We start from the raw sequence: 26,797 nt of genomic DNA on the forward strand, positions 1-26,797 counted from the left end.
GAGTTCATGCTCACATTTAGTGTGATTAGGGCAAATAAGGGGAGGTGGATAAAGGAAACAACATCTTATACCCATTTCTCAGACATCTAAGTGTTTAACAACTGCTTTAAAAAACTGAACTTCACCCGTAGTTGAGACAATTTCTGTACAACTTTCTCTGTGAGAACACAGAACAAATTACCATGAGACCACCCTTTAACAAAAGGTGTTCACCTTTCAGGAGATTTACCCCATTAGAAACTGGGCAAAGATGACTTTGAAACCCCAAACTTTTGAAGACAAAGTATTGAAAAGGCCTGTATTGTAAAAGATGGATGGAATAGGGAGAGGCATCCAAAATGCCCAACCATATATATTTGCCCTGAGTATTATTACAATGCTGACAGAAGTTTCATCAATAAATCAAAATATTCTCAGATGTCATACTCTGAGAGATTTATCTGGAGCTAAGAACTATTGAGTCAGACAACTACCAGCTTTGCAGTAATGCAGCAGAAGGAAAAGTGGTGTGACCCGTGGTTTGCACTTCTGCCACTTCTCCTCTGAAGATTCCAAACCTAAAATGAAAGAGGGGCACACATGCTTCCTAGGTGTTTTTCAGTTCTGAAACTTACTCAAAGAGCACATGATTTTATTAGTGTGTATGTTTACCAGCAGATCCCAGGAGAGCGCTGCCTTTGTGTGCACAAAGAATGACTCAGCTGGATTGCCCCGGCTCTCAGAGCAGATAATGAAATGGAAATAACTTCATCTATCAACAAATTGTGAGGTTCACTGATGCCAAATTTCATCTCATTGAGCACGTCAGCCATCTGACAGGTGGCAATTTCACAAAGCAAGAGCTATGGGATGGAAAACACATAAACACACATCCTTTTACACACTAATAGTGTAAATAGTGCCTTTTTGTTTCAAACCACTTTCAGTATCTATGAATAAAGCAGCTGATAAAGGATGAAAATCATAAAGGTTGAACAAAGAGTGCTTTTTCAAACTGGGCATCTGCTTTCACGCTGAGTGAGGAGGATCTCTCTTATTGTAAAAAATTGCTGAAACAAAACCAAATTAAGATAATAAAATAAGAACTTACCCCATCTTTTTAGCCTCAGAACTAGACAGGTTACTTAAGTGAAAACCACATCTGCCTAATACAACTGCTTTATATAATTTCATGTGATAAAAATAATCTGTTCTTGCAACATAAGTCATTATTCACAGGAAAAAAATCAACATCTAAAAGGTACTACTACCCATTTGTGCTGTATTTGGGGCCAATAATTTCAAGTGACTTAAAGAGTTAATATATTGTGGGATTGAGTCCTCAGTGGTGAGCCAGGCATTTTCTTCCCCAGAAGGACTAAGACACCCTTAACTGCCTGCATATCTGTCAACATGTAGCCTCAGTGAAGTGCACTCTGAAAGGGCATTAACCAAGAAGGCAGTGTCATTTAATCTACATTGCATTTATCTCCTATCACTGTGCTTAATTTTGTAATTAATCCTGAGCACCAGGACAACAGGATCATAAAAATAAAAATATATTCAGAAAATTTTGGGAAAAAAAAATGTCTGGAGTACTGGCAAGGTCAGGTGGGAAAAACTCCAATTCCAATATAAACCACTTATTTTTAAAATTGAATTTAAAATGTAGCATTTTAAAAAATATCAGACAATTGGAAGACTCATCCAAAAGGTTTTCCCATCCATGTCAACAAGAACTCTGTGGCTGCAGTCTGTGGTATATATTTAGAGAGCAAAGAAGGAAGGTTGCCACATGAAGTGATTAAGCAAGTGAAAAATAGTGGAATGATTCCATTTGAGTTAGAAACTTCAACACCATAATCCTTTTAAGACCAGTCTTATGCTCATCTTGTGGGGACTGAAGCAAAGGAAATAGTATGAAAGATTTAAGTATAGATACCTTAAATTAAAATCAGAAACTTCTGGATTAGCAGACATTTGAGTCTGTGGTTTAAGTTATGAAGGAAGTGCCAATGGATTTGCTCAGTAATCTCAGCAGTCCGTCTAACCCTCATTTTGATAATGCCAAGACAGAGGGAGTAACTGTTGCCTGTCTCCACCACTGTAGCCTGTAAGGATTCAATGTATTCTGGAAGGATTCAATGAGCTTTGGCTAATGAGCTCAGAAATGGTTTTGATGCTAGTATCATATCAGTCTTCTGATGTGGCATCCACAGGGGTAAGGGAACAGGGGTACTAGTAGGAGGGAAAGAAATACAGTACCCATATATTCCTCTCTTTCCACAGTTATCTCACTCTTACACTACCCATCTGTAAAATGCAGATTTCCAAACATTGGCAGGAAAAGGTAGTTTGGTCCTCAATGAGGCCTCCAGGACCTCTGGGGGCTGTGGGCAGTTCATCAGGACCTTTCCCACTTATCTGCAGGCCAGACTGTGATCATATCAAGTCTTAATGACAAGCGCTCTCAGCAATCACCCTTCTTCACTCAGAGAGTTGTATATCTGTGTTTACTTTCCTCCTTTCCTTGAAGCTTTCTACCTTTTCAATTGTTCTTACATGTAATGGGGGAAAAGAAAGGAAGAAAACAAAACAAAACACAAAATGAGGAGTACTGACTAGGTAACAAATGGAATTAATCTGAAGTAGTTTTGTGATTTTGAAACGGTTCAGTGATGGGAAGGGAAGGAAAAAAGTGTCCCATTTCCTTCATTCCCCGTCTTTCCAAGCTTTCTATTTTGAAATATTAATTTTTGGTCTCCACAATACATCCTCATCCCTTGCAAAATATTTGTTTTTGTTTTTGTTTTTGTTCACATCTCCCCCCACTAATTCATTAATTCTGCCATGAAAATACCTTCCTAACCTACAGTCACTTTTCAGTACTCCGTGTCTTAGGTCTGTCTGAAACATCCCTAGTACTATCTCTGTCCTGATCTAAATTACGCTCTCCTACACATTTCCTTCCCCAGTGATTTCAGGTCCTACACTTACTGCGCATCGCTGTCCCTCTCCCATGACTCATCTTCAGTGTCTTATATGCAATTAGCTTGGCTCTCACATGTCTGGTCTTTCCCCTGATCCTATTTAAAGCAAGAGTTATCTGTCTTCATTTGTGCAAAAGAAGTATTTTTGAGTTACCATTAGAGAGAGACAATGGTGGAAGGAAGAAAGAGTTTCAGAGAGGAGCAGCCAGCTCTGCATTCAGCTCCAGGCTGCCATGCTGCGTGTTACAGAGATGCACAGCAGGGAGGAGGACAGATTGAGTGCCCTCAGAGCCATGCTGAGGGGCCAGGATGGTCCTTGGGACACACTGGAACTCATGGCCACTGCCACCAGCAGCAGCCTGTACCTGCCCACCTTCTGGTTCTGTGGGTATGCATGGACCACCATCATTCTGCTGATGACATCCCCACAAACACTTAAGACAGGCTGAATTCTACTTTGACTCCACAAAAACTATGTCAGATCACATTTGATGTAAAGGGGAGTGGTGACAGATCTATAGTTATGTAAAGATAAAGAGAAATCACTGTAGTATAGGTAGCTGGAACACAGAGATACAGGTTCAGGTCTTAACTCAGCTGCAGCTTCTGGTGTAATTCTAGAAGTTTCCTTACTTTTTTTGTTTGTTTTTTTGTTTATAATTGAAAGCACATTAATTTTGGGAAGCCAATTTATACTGATTTGGAACAGAAGAAAGAGATGGGACACAGTGTAAGAGCTGTCCTCAGATGAATATAGCCTTGTCCCATGGTCAGCACAACCCCACAAAACTTGTATGAGAGAATTTAGCAGTTAGGAATCTGCTTGTCTTTGTCTGATAATTATTAGTTTATAAAAGTGATTGCTCTGCTTGCATTCCCCTAGGTTAATAAAAGCTCCCCTAAATTAATAAAAGCATGATATTAATAAAACAGTAGCTACGTATGTTTTTATTTGCTGATTCACATTCAGTAAGGATAATTAGTGAGTATCTCTATTAGCAATACAGAATCCCTCCTGTGTAAGCCCCTTGCATGTGACTTGTCCCATTAGCCTTTCTTCAGGGCTTTTATTTGCTACTAAAGAAATAGCACATGCAAAGTCATGTTTGGTATTGAGAGTGTTGTAACAGCCGCCCGCTATGTGATGACTTTTTAAAACTAATTCTGAGAAAATCAGAGTGCGTGAAACTGAATCGTAAAGATTCTGACTACAGACACACTAATCCTCTACAAAGGCAGAGCTACTGACAGATGAACTCATTAGACTAGACACACACAGTTCAGAAAAAAGAAGCTGTGGTCACGGCCCTGGACAGGCTTTCATATGATGATTTTAAAAATCTGCCTCAACCAGACTAGCACTGCTGCGGCAAGCTAGAAATACTCTTGTCAGAGTCAGCCTTGTTATATAAAATACAGCAATGCATTCAAACTGTAGAAGTAAAGATAACTAAAATTGTACAATCAAGAGCTCAAAAGTTAGCAGACGCAAGCCCAAGCTGCCTTTTCTGAATCATTGCTCTCCCCCTCACTTCTTGACTTATGGGCAGCGCATACAATGCAAAACTAATCAGAGTTCTGTGGCCACTGTCTTTTTTACTGCAGGACATCAGGCCTTCCTTGAGAAATGTCCAAGAAAAAGAAAAAAAATACGGCACCCTGGTGGATTATTCTGTGACACTCAATGTTTTCTTCAAACATATCACAAATAATGGTATTTATAATACCTGTAAAGTGAGACATTTATATAGCTCTTACTTCCTATTTGTAGACTAAAGGAATTATGAGCAGAAAGTGTCTAAGAAATAAAAATGATGTGTGTGAGACACTTCAGAGTGAGTTTAAAACTTCCTTTTATATTATGCTTCATATGTTTGAGACTTTACTTCCACAGTGTCCAGTTACAGATGTTTGTTCTCAGCACACCTGTGAACTAACAGGGAAAACCTAAAACTAGGTATCAGTAGAAGATACCTAGAATGTCTCACAGCTATATCATCAGAACTTTAGGACATGAAGGAGGGATACAATTCAATATTAAGTGCAAAATTGAACTGTGAAATATGAGAGTTTTGTTTTCGTTTAGCGTGTATATTCTACTCATTGCTTAGAGAAGTCAGAAGCACTCCAGATGAAATCTCCCTTCAGTATGCTGTGTGATCTGAGCCTTCCCTTTGAGGTAAATGAGGTATGGACATAAAATGTACAAAACAGGGCATGATAATAATTCTTCTATAATACAGTAACAAGAAAGTCAAGTTATGTTGTACAGACAGCCTTGACTTCGGTACTTTTGACTTTGCAAACACAGTAACATGTTAACTGTCTGATGTGTTAGTGATATTTTATTCTACATTGAAAAAAGATCCTCAAAACCAAAAAGAAAATCCAGTATTTGACACCCTAATTCAATTTATGAGTGGTTAGCAGAGCTGCAACTGTTAGCTTTGGCGTATATATTTGATTCTTAATTAAAACCATACATAACAAATAGCAATCTAGTTTCATTATGCGGTGGGTCTGGAGCAGAGGAGTACAGAGCACTGAGCCAGAAGGCTTCACAAAATTTCCTGACAATGAAAAAAACAAGCTTGCAGCTCTGTGGGGAAGCCTGCTCCCTTGTGAGCAGAAGCACTTGCCTCTTCTCTCCAAACGTACATTTCTTAGGGACAGCTGTTGTCCTGTCCATAACTTCATCAGTATTTCCCTTCTCAAATGTCTTTCTCATCACCCTGTTGTTTCCTCTCTTTGCGTCTCCCAGTCCCAAGAATAAACCATCTAACCAAGCAAATTCAGCTTTCAATTTTCTGACCTGACCTCCTGCTTCAACAAATCTCAGTTCCTTCCCTGCTGGTTCTCCACACAATCACTCTCTATTGCTCTTCTTCTTCATCACTGTTTTCCATTTGCCCACATTCCTTATTCTCCTTCCTATTTGTGTCTAAATTTGCTTTAGTTTTCTTCACATATTCAGACTTCTCTTCAGCCTCCATCTTTCCCTAACATTGTTTTCTTAGGCTCCATCTCTTAATCCAGTTTCTACCAGATTCCCATTCAAGCTAGCCTCTTCCTGTCCCCACTCTCCTCTTTTGCCATCTAATCATTTTCATTTTTCTATGGAATCACAGTATGAAGGCAATCCTTATCATGGTAGCCATTTAATATGTTTCTCCTCCCCTTTAAATGAAGAAATAAATGTAAGGGGAAAAAAACATGGCAAATAAAGGCTTACATTGTTGCATCATGTCCCAATCAAAGATTAGATAAAGCAACACTCTAACAAACATGTTAGTGACACTGACGGCCCGGAAATCTCATGCATATACAAAGTGAAAAATTTTCTACTGCCCCAGGATTGTCAGCTATCAATTTTACTCCACATTCTATTTTAAAAGAATGAAAAATGTTCTGATACATTAGAATTCTGCATTCAGCCTTGCAGTGCCTTGCTTTCACCTGAAATGATGACATTTCACCACTGCTAGAGACGCTTTGCAGAAGGTGGCTGTCACATTCCATTAGCCTTTCCAGAGGAAAGGGAGATCATCCCCCTTGGTTTTGAGGAAACAGACTTTGAGCAACCACCTTGAAAGATGTGACTCAGTCAGAGGGTACGGGGCAGCAGGAAATTGAAAAAGACAAAAATGGCTCAACTGAGCAGAGGGAAAGAGATGTAGAAGAATAATAGAAAAACTGAAGGGCCAAGGTAGTGTCAGAAGCAGCCCTAGGAGAGAAGTGGAAGTGGGTATATATTGTGGCAGAGGAGAACAAAGTTTCAGATAGGAGACTGAGAAAAAGGAAAGGAAAATAGAGATTTAACCTGCTTTTTCAATATCTAGTGCTACATCTGATAACAGACCTGTTAACCCATTTGAAAACTTTGTCTCAGTGTATGTGACTCATGAGCACGTGCATTTGCAGAAATCTGCTCTACAAACACATTGAGCGACACATCATTCACTTTTGCTGTCAGTTGTTCTTGATTCACTTTTCCAACGGCTGGTCCTACCAGAACACACTTCTGCAAACAGTAGGGCTACAACATCACCAACCTTTGAGAAAAGACTCCAGCTTTCTTGCTACAGCTCCCGCTCTCTGCATCGTCTTCCAAAAGCTCACTGAACTATTTCTGTCTGTCTATTTGAAAATTCTAGTCTTAAGGAGTGCCAGCTTCCTGGCCAACTAGTTAAAATGAGCCACGAAAATTACAGCCCCAAGCTACATGTCTTTCTATTACTTTTGTGTACTGAAAAAGTGCTGTTTGGAAGTTACTTTTGTAGCAATGATGCTGACATGACCTTATAGTACAGTACAGCAATACTACAACTGCACACTACTGTCCTCAAAATATACTCCAAAGCTACTGTTGGTTTTGTTTGTTTGGGGTTGAGAGGGGAGGAAGGGGGCTGTTTTCTTCTTGTTGTTGGGTTTTCTTTTTGTAGGCTGATTTTTTTTTTTTTTTTTTTTTTTTTTTTTTTTTTTTTTTTTTTTTTTTTTTTTTTTTTTTTTTTTTTTTTTTTTTTTTTTTTTTTTTCTCCATTACAAACAAAACAAAATATTAAACTTCCAAAGGCAATGAGGCAATTTGCCTTCTCCGAACTACACTGTCTTCTGCCAATAACAGAAAAAAAACAAGAAAAACATAATAGGAAATGCATTCAGTTTTAAAGCATGGAAAGTTACAAATACATCTGTGTTCTGGCAAACACATTTCTAGCAACTTACTTTCACTGGCTGAATAATCCTGTGGATCGAGTATCCCTGATTCCTGCAGTGATCTAATGCAGGAGTCCACCAGCTCCAGACCAGTGGTGAGCTCATCTTCTATATCCTTCTGACCATCTGTAATAAAATTAGACACATAAAAATGTAAAAGAAAGGCAAAAGGTAAAGCCAGTTATAAGACAAATGGTAAAACCTGTTACATGTGACTAGGCATTCACAGCTGATGAAGGGAAGGAGAACACACCAAGATCACATATTCAGAGGAGGCTGGCCATATTGAAAATCTCATCCTGTGAAAGAGTGGCCTTAGATTAATCTCCCCAAAAAAATCAAAGACACATTTGGCAATGCCCCCTCTCAAAACTCTACAGTAATCTAGGTGTTCTTTTTGACAACCCTAACAATTTTTGCCAAGTTTTGCCAGTTTTTAAGTATGGTTTTTATGTACTAGCAATGAAAAAAAAAAATATTACATAATGTATGTTGTTTTCCTATCTTGTTTAGGAAATATGATCATTCTAGGAGAAAATATACATAATACATGTGTCTTAGATAAGTGCATTACCTTGTGTTTGCCAGTGAAACTGCTCTTCTGTTGAACTGGAAAGAGAAAAAAAAAAAGTGTTATTTTTTAATGAAATTATTCAGTAGTGTGCTATCAATATTGAGATCTAAACCTATTCTGAAGGAACTGATTTGAGAATAAAGCAGCTGACTTAAGAATAAATAACATACTTAAAATATATGAAGTACTATTTCACACAGATTTTAAATTAATGACTTGCCCATCACTCATTCAGCAGCAGGGAAGCATCTTCACTTCTTAATTAAGTACTTTAAAGCATACATATAGAAACTCTCCTCTTAGTCTTGATATACAAGTTACATTATTTAAAAAAAAAAAAAAAAAAAAAAAACCCAAAAAGGTTTTGCAACTGGTTTTGATCCTTCTATTTGTCTGGTTTTCTATGTTTATAGATAAAGTTACAAATCACATTCTCAAGTGAACAGTTACATGAGATTTCTAAAAGAAATCACGAGTATGATTCCTGCTTCTATCGATCATTATGTGCATTTTTATATTATTTAAATGTGCAGCCAAGTTAATTCAATTGGCCTACACAAGAGAGTAAATTTAGATGTGTTTCTGCTGCCATTTACAAGCACTTAAGTAATGGAAGATATCCATTTTAAAATAATAACCATGCACACTAGAGGATAGGTTAGGTAGGGTTTTTTTCTATAAAATGAACGATACATTCAAAAGAATGATAAAATGAATGATGTATTCAGTTAGGCAAGCAGTACACTTTACTCCAAGATGTGATCTCTTTATGCTGCAATATAGGTCTTTCTCACACGTCAAGGATACAAAGAAGATTAAAGTTACTCAGTAATAATAATTATTTTGATAACAGTGAACTGATTATTATAGTAATGATTTAAACATTTTTCTGTATATTTTTAAAAGATATTAGGGAGAATAAAATCATCTGTTGCATCTATCAGTTAAAGAAATGACAGAAATATTTACTTTTAAAACTATGCATTTGTTTATTTCTGATATTGAGAATAAATGCTCTTTTTAATGAGTAAGTGGATTTTGAATCTTGAATTATTTTTCCTTTTCCCAACAGATGCTGGATCTGTAATGAATATGTGAGTATAGTTCCTAGTATCTATGTTCTGAACAAGAATAGTGTAAATCGAATGAAATGCTTCTTTTTGGAGGTCTCTTTTTACAGGAAAATAACTTGGTTTAATTATTTATCAGATTTGATAGTGTTAAAAAAGGATGATTGCTTCATTTACATATAAACAGTTTTGTAAGGACAACTTTTAATTTCTAGCTGGCATCAAAACTGTTAACCTGACATATTCAAATCTATACATCATCATTAATTTCAAAATACCTGCCATCTGTGGTTGACATTGACTCACTGTAGTAAGATTTCACATATTAAGCAGCTAGTCCTTCAATGAGACACTCAACTAAAATGCTTGTATTCAAGTCCACCCAAGTTAATAATATTGAATATAAACATAGCCAGAGTCCTCTGGCAAATAATAAAGACAAAGCGCTAAACTGGAAGAAAATAATTTATTTAAATTACCTTTTCAAATGGAACCTTAGTGGGTGGTGACTAGGGACACTGGCTCTTTTTGAAATAGTCCTTTTTCTGATTTGAAATTCCTTTTGCCTGATTTTCAAAATCACTAAACTGCAGTTTCACCTGACACAGTGGGACTTGAGAACAACCATCCTTTCTGGAATTCACATAATCCATAATAAACAATATATTACTTCCCACTCTACAGTCTCTCTCTTCCAGTACACAGGTTTCTGTATGATATACCACCTCAAAGAACAGAAAAAAAATGTAATATCTCAGGCGGAAATCTTGCTGGTAGAATGAATTACTAAATGTTGCTGGAAAGAACACACTGATGTAAGAAACTGCGCCTCCTCATCCAGATCAGTGAGAAAAGACAATCAGGTCTGTGCATAAAGTGTGAATTATCATTTCCAGGAATTCCAGCTTAACCCTTTTTCAGCAGTAAATTTGTATAAAATGTAGAAGTTCACTGTTGGCATAGCACAAAGAGTATTAAATGAATCACTAGTGGCTGATTAGTAGTGATTCCTAATATAGCTGCTCTGACTTCCACAGAAACACTTCAATATATTAGTCTTAAGAAATCTTAGATGGGAATTTCTAAAAAAGGATTGCAATAAATTTTGACCGTATTTTGACTTTTCCAGTTTTAGTCGGGCTTCTCCTCACAACTGTTGTAGTGGTCTTTTAATAATTACTGTGATTTTTATAGTGAAGGCAAGAGATTCACCATCAAAATTTTTATCCTAATGCTACCTTCTTATTCCACATATGGGATATGGAACAGGCTGCCCAGGGAAGTGGTTGAGTCACCATACCTGAAGGTGTTTAAAAAATGTGTAGATGCGGTTTAGTGGTGGACTTGACAGTGTTAATGGTTAAACTTGATGATCTTAAGGGTCTTTTCCAACCTAAATGAATATATGATTCTGTGATATTATTTTAAAAGTGTATTTGCTCCTACAAGGACTTCAGTATATTCTGGTATGAAGAGACTGCTGTTTTCTTTAGTTAAATGCATGCTCTTTAGCTTTTCAACAGTCCATTATATTTGCACATCATAGTTGTGATACAAACCAATACCTCAGTCTTGCAGACAAACACATAAAGGGTTTAATGCTTTCCATGGAAAAATCTTATTAGAATTTGACAGTTTAAATTTAGATACTCTGCCTTTTTTTTTGCACACACACCCTCTCCCCCCCCCCCCCCCCCTTTTTTTTTTTTTTTTTAATATAGCTTTTCTTTCTTTTGGCCTGAAAAGGATTCCTGACTGAAGCAACCAGACTTGTCTGTGCAGGGAGCCTTTAGGCTGTCACACAACTGTGCCAAATCTACTTGTGTGAATAAAAGTGCTTTCTTTCCATGTTTTTCTTTTAGGTGTTTTCTAGCTTCATGACAGATCAGTACGATTGACTGCATAATCACACCAGATGCATGAAAAGGCAAAAAAAAAATTAACAGAACTACTCCTCTGAATTAATTTTTCATCATGTTCAGCAAAATAAAGCTTTCTGCTTTATATTTTTTCTAAAGAAAAGGTTTTAAATTCATTATCAACAACTTTTCTGCATATGCCTATGCTTCATTATGTAAGTTTGCAAACTACCAACTTTGACCAAGAAAGTTGACCAATAAAACACTTTATTGATAAGTTCTGAACTATTGAAACCTACACCAAACTTAGAGTTTGAGGAGAAAAGAGAGAGTTTTAACCAGAATTACATTAGTATAGTATTAGAAAATAGCAGCAAAAACTATTTATGAGCTAAGAACTCAGGCAGGTATAATCATTACCTCCCTTAACCCAAAACCAGAACAACATTTATGATTTATTACTGTATTCTTCTCTCATTATTGGTAGTCATTGCATCCTATATCTACTTCAAATGTTCTAGTACAAATAAGACAGCCATTCTACTTAATTTATTTGAGTGAAATAAAGAATCTTATGTCACCTTTCAAGTATACAAAACTTTCATCCTTCTATACTTAAACTGTATTTAGAAAATTTGATTTATTGAAGGAAAATCCTGGGGACGTAGAACAACTTAAGAATTAAAAGAAAATGCTAAAAAACAAGCAAATAATAAAAAAATAAAAATAAATAATAAATAATGAAAAGAGCATTGCCATATGTTTGGTTCTGGATGTTCATCTTGAAGCTACTGAAGCTTCTGTAAGATGCACTACACAGTGCCTAAAACTTCACCTTTAATAACCCCCTATGGAACGAAATATTTCAGTAAAAGTTGTTTTACCTCCCTAGGCAAGAATGAGCAAAGTACACATCCACAGAGCCATCATCTTGATTCCAGCTGAACTCACATGTTTCCATTTCTGCACACATGTAATGAAAGCATCGAAGTAGCAAGAAACCTTTCCCGTGTGGCCTTGTACACAAGAAGGAGGAAAGAAGCCTGAGCCCAGCACGCTGCAGGGAGCTCGTTTTGGGGAACATCACATGAGTAGTGCACTGGGGCAGCTCTACGTGTCTCTGCACAGAGTGGAAAGGTCAGAAGCACAAAGCGCTGCAAAAATGCCAAGTTTTTACAGGGAGCAAAGGATGTCTGACTGTTACCAGCAATCTATTTACATCAAGTTCATCCCTTCTTCAGGCATGAGCAGAAAAATCCCAGTCTGAGATATGGTGTATCTATAAACAAGCAACAAATCGGTCTTTGGAAGCCTTCATTTTATTTTTTTTTCTTGTATCTCAAGTGAAGCTAAACAAGAAGTGGGTGTCCTCTGCATGACACACTTGATAGGAACCCAGCGTGACCAGAGTGCTCTGTGGAGATGACCTAACTGTCTCACAACAGCCAGCACCAGCAGAACAAGGTGAGCTATTTATGACCATCAAATACCTCTTAGCACAATTTACAGGACCCAGAACCAGTTCTGGTAGCATACAAGTGAGACCTCGAAGTGACACCAAAATACTGCTTTCCTGGACTGTGCTCACAAGCCATATTTCTACAAAAGTAACCAGAAGCCCCATGGGAGGTAACCCACAGGTGGGCAAGACTGTTGAGCACTTTGGCTCAAGTTGCCTGAGACATCCTCAGACAGCATTCCCATTCACGGATTTGCTTTCAGGGAAGGTGCTGGGGAGCAGCAAAGGCACCTTGGACTCATCTGAACTCCTAGAAGCTGGGAGTGTGCCCATGGCCCTGGTAGCAGGGACAACATTGCAGCAAACACAACTCAGACCAAACCCTCACCCCAAAGCACACATTTTGCAGATTGCCTGGTCACAGCTGTACTTGCAGTATCACTTGGGTTTAGTTTTAGACATTACATGGCCTAATGTGAGACCTGACTTCTTTCGCTATTTAATGGAGAAAGTGTAATACAGTCCATTTCCGTGTAGTTTTGGGCCTTCACGCCAGAAATGGTCAAGAAGAGTATCAGTTAGAATAACTGTCATTTTTTACTTGTAAGTTGCTGAATTCATTTCACACATGCCACCTCCCCAGAAAACATCTACTGAAGTTTTAATTGAACATAGGCACCTGGAAACAAAACACTCACTCCTTAGCTTGCAATGCCAACCAGTTTCCTTTAGTTTCAGTTCTGCAGACAGTTACTGGTGAGACAGTGAAGACAGAGAATCCTTTCACAGTGGAAGCTTGTGAAGCTCTAATATTCCAAGGCAAAGAATTTACAGGGCAACACATGTAAATACTTGCTATATTGTATTTACCTTTAAACTTGGAAACAATGATAGCATTAGGAAAACAAGTATTATATGACTGCCCTGTTCTCGCTTTTCTCTTGATGTCCATTTCTGGCCTCTATATAGCCCAGACAGGATGCCGTGTTAGATAGATGCTAACTCTGAATCAATACAACCACACTTATGTTCTCATTTAGAGAAGCTAAAATCAAACAAAATTACTTCATTGTGTAATTTCTCTTTATTAATTGATTAAGAGAGGGGATGATGCTTTTCAAAGAGAAGGAACTAGCTCGAGGTTGGATTTCTGCTAAGGTAATAGTCTTAGTTCTTCCTGCTTGGTTCAAACCTATTTTTATTTGAGAAAGGAGCTGACCTCCAAAACTGAACTCTCTCAACAGGAGCATATTTAAAATTTTACCGTGTCTCCACAGCACACCAGCTTAGACAGAAGTGCATTATCCTATTTCTTCAGCCCCAACAGTGATATCTGGATCTGATCCAAGCCAAACAAGTATCTAAAATAATATTTAGAAGGAATTTAAGTGCTCATGAAATAAATTAGAAATTATGAATTAGAGAAATGCAATAGTGGAGAGGTACAATCATCTCTGTCTTGAGGTGTCTGAGCAGTTTGCTGCCTAAATCGCAAAGCAGTCTATCAGTAGCCATAAAACTATATTCTTCAAGCACACCTAACAGACAGCATTGCACACAAAATACGGTAATGGTTGCATTGCTTAAAACAAACGAACAAACAAAACGACACCCTGAAAGATAAAAGGAAGCTTGGTTTCTTCTCTCTCTCTTCTTACCTTACCTTGCTACTAAAGCACTTGTGCACAATGTGATAGAAATATACACAATTCTATATTAACTCATCTCTGAGAAATCAAACCAATATCTAAGTTGAGTGTAACCATCAGGCTATTCTCTATCCTAAGAATCCTCAATCCTGTATTGAAAACAACACAAGAACTCAACACAAACCATGAACATATGGAAACAGTCATCTAAAAATAAGCTTTGCAACACACTTTTTCAGCACCTTTTTTGATCTGGACTTGGTACCAGAAAATTAATTTATTAAAAAATGCAGTACAATATAAATTCAATTTCTTTGAGGAAACTCACTTCTGTATGGGAAGATGCTGCAGTATTTCCTCCTAGGAGAGCTAACTGCTACAGCAGGCAAAACCCCACTAGGAGCATGATGCTCCTCATCTTCAAATTACAAACTGCACATGGATACCCCTTCTGCACAAGAGTTAATATGTAGGTTAAGTCAAGAACTTCATGCTGACCAAAATTTTAAGTAAATTATTTTACATGTGACCATACTTCTGCATGACTGTTTCAGCTACAATGTTTGTTCTGTGATGTTCTTGATAACTAATACAGAAGTGTTTTTCTCTAGCTTTTCATTTCGAGCTCAGCACTTCCACAGGGAAATGACACAGACAGGCAGCCCCTACCTTGAAGAAAGTGCATTCCACACAGAAAACATCTCAACACACACACACGGCCTGTCACTGCATGAAATCGTGCATCACAGGCCTTCCCAGTTTCTCTCTCCTACAGCCTCTTCACATTAGCTTCACTCAGCTCTTTTCAAGAAACCTAGCCCTCCAGGACTCTTCACCTTCACCTCCTTCCATGTAAACAGCCTTTCCTCTTTCCTTTCCTTTCCTTTCCTTTCCTTTCCTTTCCTTTCCTTTCCTTTCCTTTCCTTTCCTTTCCTTTCCTTTCCTTTCCTTTCCTTTCCTTTCCTTTCCTTCCCTTCCCTTCCCTTCCCTTCCCTTCCCTTCCCTTCCCTTCCCTTCCCTTCCCTTCCCTTCCCTTCCCTTCCCTTCCCTTCCCTTCCCTTCCCTTCCCTTCCCTTCCCCTTTCCCTCTCCCCTCCTACAGCAGAAAACACAGCCAGAATGTTTCTTCCTTCTCTTAGCTATTCACTTTGCTATTTACTTTCCCGCAGCTTGTGCCTGCTCATAGCTGCTTGGGCTAGAAGCAAACTCCCACTGTGCCAACACAGCGGCTGAAGTCTCCTGTAAATAACAAAGGATAATCTTACTGTTAATATATGGTCTAAATTTTGACAAAGAACAGACTGCATGGTAGTCACCTCCACTTCAAATGTTGCCTTTCATTTCTGTATTCTCCACCAGAAGTGTGAACATGAAACATTACCATGAAACACGAGAAGATTTTGCAGGGAGCAGAAAATACTTTGTTGATCCTTTTGAAAGGAAGATTAAGTAAACATTTTAAGGTGTACATTTAAAAAGCCAAGTTTAATAGATGTGTTGAAAAAAATATTTTATGTTAAGGCAAAGAAGGAATAATCATAGAATAATTTAGGTTGGAATGACCCCTGGGTATCATTTGGTCTAGTACCCACTTAAAGCTGGGCTAACTTCATAGTACTGTCCTGGACATAATGTTGTAGGAAGACAGGCAGGATGCTCTTCCAGTATTCTGCTGTTCAGAATTTCACAGAATCCCAGAGTGGTTGGGGTTGGAAGGGACCTCTGTAGATCATCTAGCCCAACCCACCTCCTAAAGCAGGTTCACCCAGAGTAGATTGCACAGGAATGTATCCAGGAGGGTTTTGAATATCTCCAGAGAAGGAGACTTCACAACCAATCTCGGCAGCCTGTTCCAGTGCTCTGGCACCCTCAAAAGTGTTAATTCTCATTTTCAAAGAGAGAAAATAAAAACTGATGAAAGATAAGGCTAGAAGAGTTTGGTTAGCTTAAGTGAGACAACTGAAACGTGAGAAGGGAGCACAACCAGCATCTAGAATGTAACAAGGTTACACAGGAGAAAAAGAAATAATGAGAGGAGGCATACAGGTGGGACAAGAACAAACACCTTCAAATTGGTCGTTGAAATTCTTGCTGCAAATTTTAAAAAGGTATTAAAACATAATGGAAGCAGCCATTCCCATCAAACTTAAGGTGGCAAACTATACATCCTCTTAGAAGGCAGCTTAATAAGTTTATAATAAAGAGTTGGTGTTAGTTTCAGCTTTGAGGAACTGGACTGCATCCCACAATGGTCCTTCCAGTTCTGTATTTGAAATAATCTGCGATGCTGGCAACCTGGTGGTTGTTAACTGAAGTAGCACGCACTCAACTCCATAAATCAACACCTTGTATCATCAGAAACACCCAGCAATGGAGAAACTCATTTTTTCTAGAAGCAGGCAGTACCAACAATCACATATGCAAGAAATGGTGAGTCTTAAATTTACATTTCAGTGGAGGAATGTAAAGGCAGCAGAGAACTACTGTCTAACCTAAAATGCTGGATGAATGTAAAGGTAATTTAGCCTATTAGGTTGGTGATAAGCAGCTGGATCAACCCCTGAACAATTGTTATTGATTTATTATTTTAACTGTAGGAGTGAAAATTCTTATTTGTAAACTGTCTGTTTGTATACAAAGTTGACAAATTATCCAAGTAACTAAAATGGCACATGGTAATAACAGCTAGTTAGCTATATGGATAACCTTTAATCACACATTCATTACTGAAAATGACTAAAATTATATTAATGCAAGCTGACAGAAAATAAATGTAACCTTCAGACAGATTTGAAGCTTTGCTGTAAGCACACAGTCTTTTTGTTCTGACTTTTTCCACCACTAGGACTCAAAGGGGAAAATAAGAATCAGTTCCCTTGGAAAATAATGTTTATTCCATTATTCGTTGCCTACCAGTGACTAAAGAAATACAACACAGGAGACCCTATGCATGCAAAACCAGCCTCGTAAGTCAGACATTTGGTAAAGACATATGTAAGAAATACATTATAATCCTAGAATTCTATTTTTAAAAATAGTATGTAGGTATTGAAGAGAATATTCCTAAAGAATATGTTTGTAGAAGCTTGAAGAAAATTACCTTCCAGATATCATACAAGTAATAATGAAAATAATAATATTTGAAATAACCTTTATTCTTAGCAGAATATTATAACACAAAAAAATTGTGAAAGTTACCCAACAACAGAAACAATAATTTGAAGTTTTGTTTCTACTTAAATATACTCCACATCCAGAAAACAATAGTTAAATATCGAATCTTTTAATCTCGGTGTATGTACATAATCTACAAGTTTGAATACTGAGTTAAAATTTCACAAGATAACTTCAGCAATGTATGCACTGATTTGTACTTTGAGGTTTGCCAGCCACATGGACCACAGGGCTGCACTAGTAGTAAGAATTAGACTGAAAATCAGACAAAAAAAGTGCTCAGTTGATCTTGGAAGTTCTACCTAGCACTATTTTCTCCTGTTTGGCTTTTCCATAACCTATCTATTGCTTACCATCTGCACATCAAAACAAGTACCAAATTCCTTGTCTGCACTCATTATCGCACAGCTGATTTTGTTAGAGCTGAACAGCATATTTGTTTCCTAAACCTTGCTGTATTTTGGCTCTCTCACTCCTGTTTTGGGCAATCCCACTAATATTCATGAAAAACAGAAGCATACCCCTGAATTTCCATATTCCTGTTCCTTTAAGCTGCTAAAAGGCCATCCTTCTCTCCACAAACGAGGAAGACCAAAGTGGACAGTAAGCTTGACGAGCAGTGAAAGCTACTTGTTATAATTATCACAAAATTTTCTGATGCAAATCTGGCCCTGATATACTTTGCAAATATTACTAGTTCTCATGTTGCATTCAAAAAAACCACAGGATGCTTAGCTATATTCTTTTATCACTTGTCAAAATTTAAGAGATTAGTTATTCTATACTTATAGTAGTACTGAGGTCATATCTCAGAATGTCTTAATAGAATAGTTCAACTGCCAAGATGGTTTGCTTGATAAAACCAAATTCTACCTATTGCAGTCTTCAGAGCATTTTAAATTAGAAAAATTGTAACACTTTGTGCTGGTTTGACTGAAAGCAAGTTAATTTTCTTCATGCAGCTAGAAACCTTACTTTTTCACAGCTAGCACAGTTGTTTGGATTTAGTTTGGGAACAAGAAAATAACACCCCGTGACAGAGTTAAAGCTTTTCTTCAAGAATTTTCCAGTGTCTTTGAGTTGGAACAAAGAAAATGTAAGAGCTTACTGTTGTTATCTTAGTTGTTGTCTGGGAATCAAGGGTGGTTTTGAGCACTCTGTCCACAGGTGTGAGGCAGCTGAGAAGGGAGGCATAGATGGGGCAGATCCTGACTGACATCCAGACTGATCTATAAGTGCATTCCATGTCATTCGCATCAGGTTCCGTGTTTAAGGAGAGTCAGTTTTTCTGGCTAGGAGGACAAAGAAGGAGATGGACACCCATTCTGGTTCTGCTGTTTCAGATAAGCTCCAGTCAGGAGTTCTTTTAGTTCAGCCTTTTGCCATCCTGCCATTTTGCAGAGGCCTCTGCTCCTTTCTGCCTTTTTCCCTCTTGCCCTGGGATCGACTGTTCAGAAACAAGGTGCTCTCTCTCTTCAGGGACTGGCTGCTCAGTGTGGACAGAGTTCACGAGGAATTACATAGAGTATCTTTTATATTCTATTTTCCATTTTCTATATATTAGTAGTAGTGGTGTATTACTAATATTTTGTTATTTTATTAAACTGTACTTATCTCAGTCCACAAGTTTCTCCCTTTCCCTTTCAATTTTCTCCCCTCTTTGGGGGTGATGGGGGAGTGAGCAAGTAGCTATCATGGTTTTGAATTGCTAGCTTGGGTTAAACCATCAGACACTTTTGAGTGTTAAGACAGGGCACTGATCTTCTTTCTCCTCAAGGGTCCATCTAGTACTTCTGGGAAAGACTATAATTATGCAGAAAAATGTTAAACTGTATTAGATTAAATAAAACCACCAATTTTCTCTGCTGACTTTGCTGAAAAAATAGACAGGGGAAATGAAACACAGATCTCAAGTAACTAGCTGAGCTTTACATCAGCAGACACAGTTTTTAAAAATTCCTTTGTTTTGCTGAAAAGGTTCCTGAGCCATAGGAAAATAAAGTTCTTGGTCAATGCGCTAGTTTTGTTGGGATCAAGTTAATTTTTTTCATAGTAGTTCGTCTCTTCTCTTTTTAATACAATGAATTTTTTTTTTTTTTTCTCCTCGGTAGCTACGCTGTGTTTTGGAGTTGGTATGAAAAGTTGGTACGGAGAATGAGGACTCATTGATGTTTTGGCTGTTGCCAGAGAGACCAAGGATTTTTTAAACATTCCAGCTGCAGGTGCACATAGAGGCTGGGCGGGAACATAACAGGACAGCGCTCAGATCAACATGCAAGCTGAGATATTTCCCACCATTAGCATTATACTCTTGATACAGTCAGAGCTATTTTTCCCAGTTCTGCTTTTTGCTCTCTCTCCTTCCACGATCAACTGTTTGGGACTGGGGCATTGTCTTTCCTAGGAATGGCTGTTCAGCACAACCGTGTTTGAAAGCAAACTGCTGTCCAGGTCTTCACTCTTCCAGGTCAATTGTACAGGACCAGAATGATTTGTAAGCTATTTCATTGTGCATCACCTAATTACTCCTTTATTTATTTATTATTATATTTTTCTGTCCTATTAAACTGTTCTTATCTCAACCTCCAAGTTTCTCCCTTCCCTTTCAATTGTCTCCCCCATCCCACCTGGGGAAAAGTGGTGGAGGGGGTGAGTGAGTATGGCTGTGTGGTCCAAGTTGCCAGCTGGGGTTAAACCACAACAATCACCTATGCAAATCCCTCTCTAGGATGCTAGAATATTACTTGTTCAAAACAATTCATTGAAATGGATAGTCAAATGGAGAGACACTGAAGAAACCAAGGTTTACTATAATTACCACTACATGCATAAACGAAGTTAAAACACTATTTGGTCCAGAATATTTATTAATTTTTTACTCAACATGGAAACACTGTCTGTAATTGAAAGGGGAAAAAAAAAAAAACACAGAGCATCAAAGAATAGACACAAAGCTGGTTTAGAAGTGTAGCTATTTGTTTCCATAATCACCATAGTATTCACACATGTTCCAGCACATGTTAATCTTCCAAGATGACAAATAGAAGTTAGTATCTTCCTTATTCCGGGCTTCAAGGAAAAGAAACACCTCTAGTCTCAGAGAAAGCAGCTCTTCATCTACGAATACTTATATGTATACACACATATAGGTACATAGACATAGCACCCATAGACCCATTTCAGTACCTAAGAATCATGTCTTAGTATGAATCTTTATACCAAATGTTATATAAATATATATATATTTACGACCCTGAAATAAAAATTGACAATTATAAACATTCAAATGATTCCCTAATATACTTATTTACAAAAGTCAACATTTTAATTATCATCATATCAGTATCTTGTAGCTATTTACGAAGACTGGTATCTAACCCCAGATACTATTAGGCAAATTGCACATGGAGTTTAGGTGACGCACACTAATAGTGGATAAAAGTTCTCTGTCCTGTTTTTCCTTAAGTCCTTGTTTTCACCACTAACAGATTAAATTTGAAATCACATTCCTCTGCAGCACTGTGAGCCCAAAACACCTTTAATGGTTCCATATTACAAGAAAAAACTGTATCCTCAAGACTCATGTACACTACAAAGTCAGCTTTACAATACCAGAAGTGTTTTGAATAGTTAATATATAATTAAAAAAAAAATAGCTTACACAAGAATACAGGTACAGTTCCATCACAAACTGAGTCCTCTGTGTGCCAGGTCAGTGTCAGGTAGCTGCAGAGCACAGAGCTGGGGACACTGTGACAAGAGGTGACCTCAGTGTGATCTCAGTGTGACCTCAGCACCCTCATCAGTCTTGTCAACAGGCAAGCTGACCTGGCACTAGGGGGAATCCAGAAACACATTGCTAGTACTAGGGGAGAAGGATCAAGAAGGATTTCCCAGTAAATCTACATGAGGAAAACTCTCCTACAGCTGATGATGTCTGTACAAATGGTGCCTCAATCATTCTTGTCCACCCCAAACCAAAACAACAGGCTCTTCTAACAGAGCTGCAATTTTGCTGCCAACCGCACCTGTACTAGAAGTGCTACCTTTCTGAAAACCTTTAACATGAGTTGTTTGGGGCTTTTTACATCCTTTTCTTTTTTTTTTTCCTTCTTTTCCTCCTCCCATTTTTGGCTGATTAAAAAAGCATTAACAGAACCTGTGACAAGACTGAGCACACTGAAATCCCAAGCACTATTTATCCAGTGAAGAAATAAATTTATCTCAAATAATTCATGGATCCTTTAATTTCTTCCTAAGCAGTTCAGATTTTACTTATATCAGTAGGAGTTGAGGAAGGCAGATTACTATGCAAGTGACATTGCCCATAAAACATGACATTAAAAATGATGATTTATTAGGTAGTTTGATTCCAAATATATGAAGCAGATATGTTTTGAGCATGTCTGTACTTACATTAGACACATAAATTTAACTTCTATAAAATTAGAGCCAATGCAGCTTGAAAAAAACAGGTGACTTGTTCTGGCTTGTACAGCGTATTCAACATTGCTGTTGGTGTCCTCCTAAGCAGGACACTTTGTGTAAGAAGCTTGGCTGCATTTAAAATCCAGTCTGAAGCTACATTTCAGAGAGGAAAAAGAAGGAAAACGTAACCCCTATTTTTACTTCTAAACTGCGAAAATATAACCTGGAATGACTCAGATAGCAGAAACAGCTGCTCACGATACCATCTTCTCAGAGTTGAACTACATTTTCAGCCATGTATTTGAAAGGAAGGGATTGTCTCAATTTTCCCTTCAGCAGAGGGCAACAAGATATATGTGGCATCACCTGAAAAGCAACTGAAACTTGACAACAAGCCTACTGCAATTCACTCTTTAGAGCTCTGACACAAGGTATGCATGTGACAGATAGGGCAACCTTACTCACGGCTGCAGAAGAACAACCTGCCAAGAACAAACAAGGAATTATCTAAAGTATATGGCTAACTGACAGAAGATGGCCACCTTCCCCTTTTTTCTTCAAGGCATTCATAAGTTTATATTAGACAAAAGAATAACCTAAAACTTTTGTTAAGAAAAAAAGAAAATCATTCTCTGTCAGTCTATTACTTGCTACAGGGCACTTGACATAGTTACCATGTGTGGCAAATTCCACTTCATGGAGGTTACTAACCATACAATGTAGTTTTCACTTTCTTCCACCGGGCTCAGGCTTATCTGTTTACACAAATGAATGAATGACATCTGCCCTATGTTTTTATTAAAGCACTGACCACTTGAAAATGAGTCCATAGAAAGCCATGACCTACCATGATGTGGATTATACCTGCCCTGGATTCACCCTTCTTTCCCTCCATGTCCCCAGTTGCCCTGATCCTATTTTGCATCTTACCTGGCCCAATTTTCACTGTCAGACTCACTGTAAAGTGTATGAGTCTGCATCTTTACATACTGTATCAGAACAAAAGCAAAATCATACATTATGCAAACATCTTTCAAAAGAAAGATCTTCTTGCAGCATACACTGTTATTTGTCATCTAACCATCTCTGTCTCGCGTGGAAAAAGTCATTACGTATCAGAAGGAATTAATTGTGATATAGCTTTATTCCATGGCCTTGCTGACAGCAAGAGATACATGGAAGCATGTGACTAATTTGGGTTTATACACACGCCTGCTATACAGAGAAGTAAGTTTGAATCAAACAAAGGCAGAACTACAGAGAAGATCCACAAGAGCTATTTTGACGCTCTCGTAATTATGTGCTTCTGGGGAGTATGAGGATCTAACAAGTCACCACTGGGGGAATGGAGAGATCCCTGTTCTCCACCAGTCACCCAGCAGAAAAGTGTCATACCTTCTCTGCGGCAGCATTTCATCACATCTCGCAGACGAGAGCTGAGCCAGAGAACTGCAACAGTGGGCTCCTCAGTCAGCAAAGTGGAGCCATCAGCGAAGGGTGACCACAGCACAGATACCACACTACTGCAAATACTTTCCTGAGCCTATCACACTTAATTCAATGCATTTCCACTTCTGCCCTGTTCAGTGACAAACTGAATGTGGGTAGAACGCTCTTCACTGGAGTGCCAAATAATAGTGGCTTCCTTACCAGAACTCCTCCCATCTTCTCAGGAAAATCCACTAGCAAGGGTCAACACACACTCATGTCACATGTACCAGGAGCTACTCTACTGGCCAGCCACTCTCTGGCTGTGGAAGTCACCAGCTATTAAACCTAGCACAGAACTACCTTCTCTACAAATTACCAAATCTGTGTAGCAAGTTCTACACATATTTTCAGGAGGAAAAGTATCTGAATAATTCTGTAAGACTAGAATACAGCCCAGTCAGTACCTAATAGGGTTTGTTGTTGTTGTTTTTTTAAATATTTCTGAAGCTGCCGTCGCTCCACACATCACAGTGTGAATCATATTTAAAATTAATTTAACATTATAAATATTGCAGTCATAAACAACTTTTCCTCTCTTTCTCTGTCTTCCAGGGTTAAATTCTAGTCTACCATTTTACCAATTTACAGATTTAAGGTTGTGAGTAATACTTAGATTTTTATACAAATGGATTACTGGATCCACAGCTGTCAGTGCAATCATGGCCAAGATCTTTGTTATCCTGAACCAAACTACAGAAGCATTTAAACAGTGCCTACTTAAAAAGGAAACCCCAAACAATAAATCAATATCCTTGACAAAAATAATGTTTATCTAAGATTTTTATTTAATAGCCTTTTATTGTCCATTAAGTATCAACTCTGAAATTGTGAACTATTATGTATAGAACTATGTAGAATACAGTTTAAGCACAGCAACAGTAATTTCAATATGTATTTCCTAAGACTCCTCTAAAGCAATGCATACAAAAACATTTAAACAAAATCAGCTACGTACCTAACTTCAGAATCAAATACAGTTACTAGTAAATTTAAGAGAAGTTACATACTTGAGGCAGAAGTGGCACATAATGAAATACAGAAACTCATGCTAGGGGCTTTCTGCCCAGAGATGTCGTAGATGCCCCATCCCTGGGGCTGGACGGGGCTCTGAGCAACCTGATCTAGTTGAAGATGTCCCTTCTCATTGCAAGGGGTTGGACTAGATGGCCTTTGAACGTCCCTTCCAACCCAAACTATTCTATGATTCCTTTTCAGTGAGTCAGATCCAAATCTAATAAGTTTGGTGCTCAAAATGAAGTCGCAATGAGGTCTTGCATTTGAAAACCATACATTTATTTATGTATTCATAACTACTCTCACTGAAGTTCCCAAGTCCAATATCCTTTACATCCAAACTGCTGTTCTGGACCTTCTTGTCAGACTATAGGAAACTAAGAAGTGTCCTTCAGTTGTTTGCGCGCAGCACATCTATCCTGTCTCTCTGTTAATTCAAGGGAAAGGCAGCTGAGTGAAAATACCACATGCATTAGTATTAGGTACCATGCAGATCTGAAAACTAAAACTTAACCATGTCTTGTCCTTTCCGTAAATTTTGCTACTTTAGCTCTTCTCTAGAGCCACTGAAAATAAAAGCTGAAGTAGAGTTGAAAGGTACTAGGGCCATAGCTACCCTCAGCCCAACAGGGTGTCCCTCACTGTGGCCGTTGACTACCCAGCCTGGGTCTGGCGCAGCTCTTGGCTCCTCCACACATGCCCCTCAGCACGCAGGGAAGCAGCACGCTTCCCCATCACCCATTTGAAGAGTTTGCAAAGTTTTCAAATTCCACCTGTCCGATTTGCCCCTGGCTGAAGCTGAAGTTCTATCTGTGCCTGTCAACATCCGTATGTAGCTATACATCATAAGGAGTCAATGCACAAAACTGCACTTGCCGTTAGAATACGGGGATGCTACCAGCAGGATGGCACTCTTGGACTACTTAATGACAGATGGCTTCATTTTGCATTGAGGTTGCATACAGGGAAAAAAAGGTAATATAAGCTATCCTTATAAGCCTTTCTGAAATAAGACCCTAACTTTGCTGTAAAATAATTGGTATATCTTATTTTAAAATAATATTAATATAAATTTTTTAAATCATTGTTGTTAAAGTACATAGTTTTGTAATCATATATTTTATTCTTCTAACTATAAGTCGCTCATATCTAAATTTATCTTCTTATTTATGCAAAGCTATATGTTCAAACAACCACAAATTTTCTTATTTTCCATCTTAGTTACTATATTTTTCCAGAATAAAGTCCCATCCCTTCTGCCTGCTGCCTTGCTGTTTGCTGTCACAAACACCTAATTAAGGAACCTCTGTATTAGTTTTCAAATTAAATATATTTGGAAGACCACAGACACATTTTTCAGAAGGCAGAAAGTGATATTCATGTTTGCAAAATAAAATCCAACTCCAGGTAAATCTTAAAAAAGAACTTTAATAGAACTGCACTGTCCTGGAATTCAGGTTCTTTTGAGTTTTAGAACTCAAAAGGGTGATTGCCCCATCATCCAATGGTTGGCTGGAAGAAAGGGATATTTGCTTTCAAACTAAGAACACATCCTGAAAATAAGAAATGTTTGCAGCTCTCAGAAAACCCATGCCAGCATATATCAACTTAGCTGGATCATAAGCAAGCGTCGGAAATACCATTTCTATTTTCAGAACATTATGCATCTAGGATGAAAGCTGCATTCCTCCCACATTTAAATTGCTCAGTAAATCTTATATTTCAAGAACAGTCTTATCATAAATGTCAATTTTGTGCTAATGACATTCTGCAAATATTTAAATTGAGACATGTACAAAATTGGATAAGGAAGCCTTTTTTTTTGAATGGAGGATGCACCTTGGCCAAGCAAGAAAAACATTTAAGCCATGAGTTACAGGTTGACATCCAGCCCACACTGAGCTGGGAAAATATATTTTTGCATACCCTTGAAATGTGTCAAAAATAAAATATTTCATACAAGTGAAATGCTTAAGCAATGCTTAGGCTAGGTGATACTACAAAATAACTGCAGTTGGACTTGGGGAAAAAATTAACAGACAGATGGTCTCCACTTTCTACTCTGAAAAGTGAAAAAAATGATGATGATGATTCTAATCCCTGCACAGCAAATGATTTTTAAATTCCAGATTTTTGAGATGTATAAAAAAATTATCTGTTTAAATCAGATCTACACAGAAAACAAAAAGCTTGTCTAAACTTTCTGCAAATGTTTATATGAGTTAAAATAATAATTATCTGACACTTGTACCATTAGAATTATTTTCTTCCATGAAAAGTGCAGCACCAGCACTCCCTTCTCATCAGGATGCTAGTTACTACTAAATAGTAATTTTTGTTTCTGAGCTACTTGCACCTCTGAGAAAAAAACTTGCTTATCATATAAAACAAACAA

At 37.8% G+C, this 26,797-nt stretch overlaps 1 protein-coding gene across 18 annotated transcripts in view; it reads right to left on the minus strand.

The window, feature by feature from the left end:
- The window catches only part of CTNND2 (catenin delta 2), a 650,551-nt gene that overhangs the window by 311,020 nt on the left and 312,734 nt on the right, over positions 1 to 26,797 (minus strand). For all 18 annotated transcript variants that reach the window (XM_071804478.1, XM_071804466.1, XM_071804465.1 and 15 more), the window contains 2 exons: positions 8,260 to 8,294; positions 7,695 to 7,811 (listed from right to left, as the gene is read on the minus strand). In XM_071804478.1, coding sequence (XP_071660579.1) covers positions 7,695 to 7,811; positions 8,260 to 8,294 — 152 coding nt within the window. The remainder of the gene's footprint in view (positions 1 to 7,694; positions 7,812 to 8,259; positions 8,295 to 26,797) is intronic.

Source organism: Patagioenas fasciata, chromosome 2 (genome assembly GCF_037038585.1).
Source record: "Patagioenas fasciata isolate bPatFas1 chromosome 2, bPatFas1.hap1, whole genome shotgun sequence".
Lineage (NCBI taxonomy): Eukaryota > Metazoa > Chordata > Aves > Columbiformes > Columbidae > Patagioenas > Patagioenas fasciata.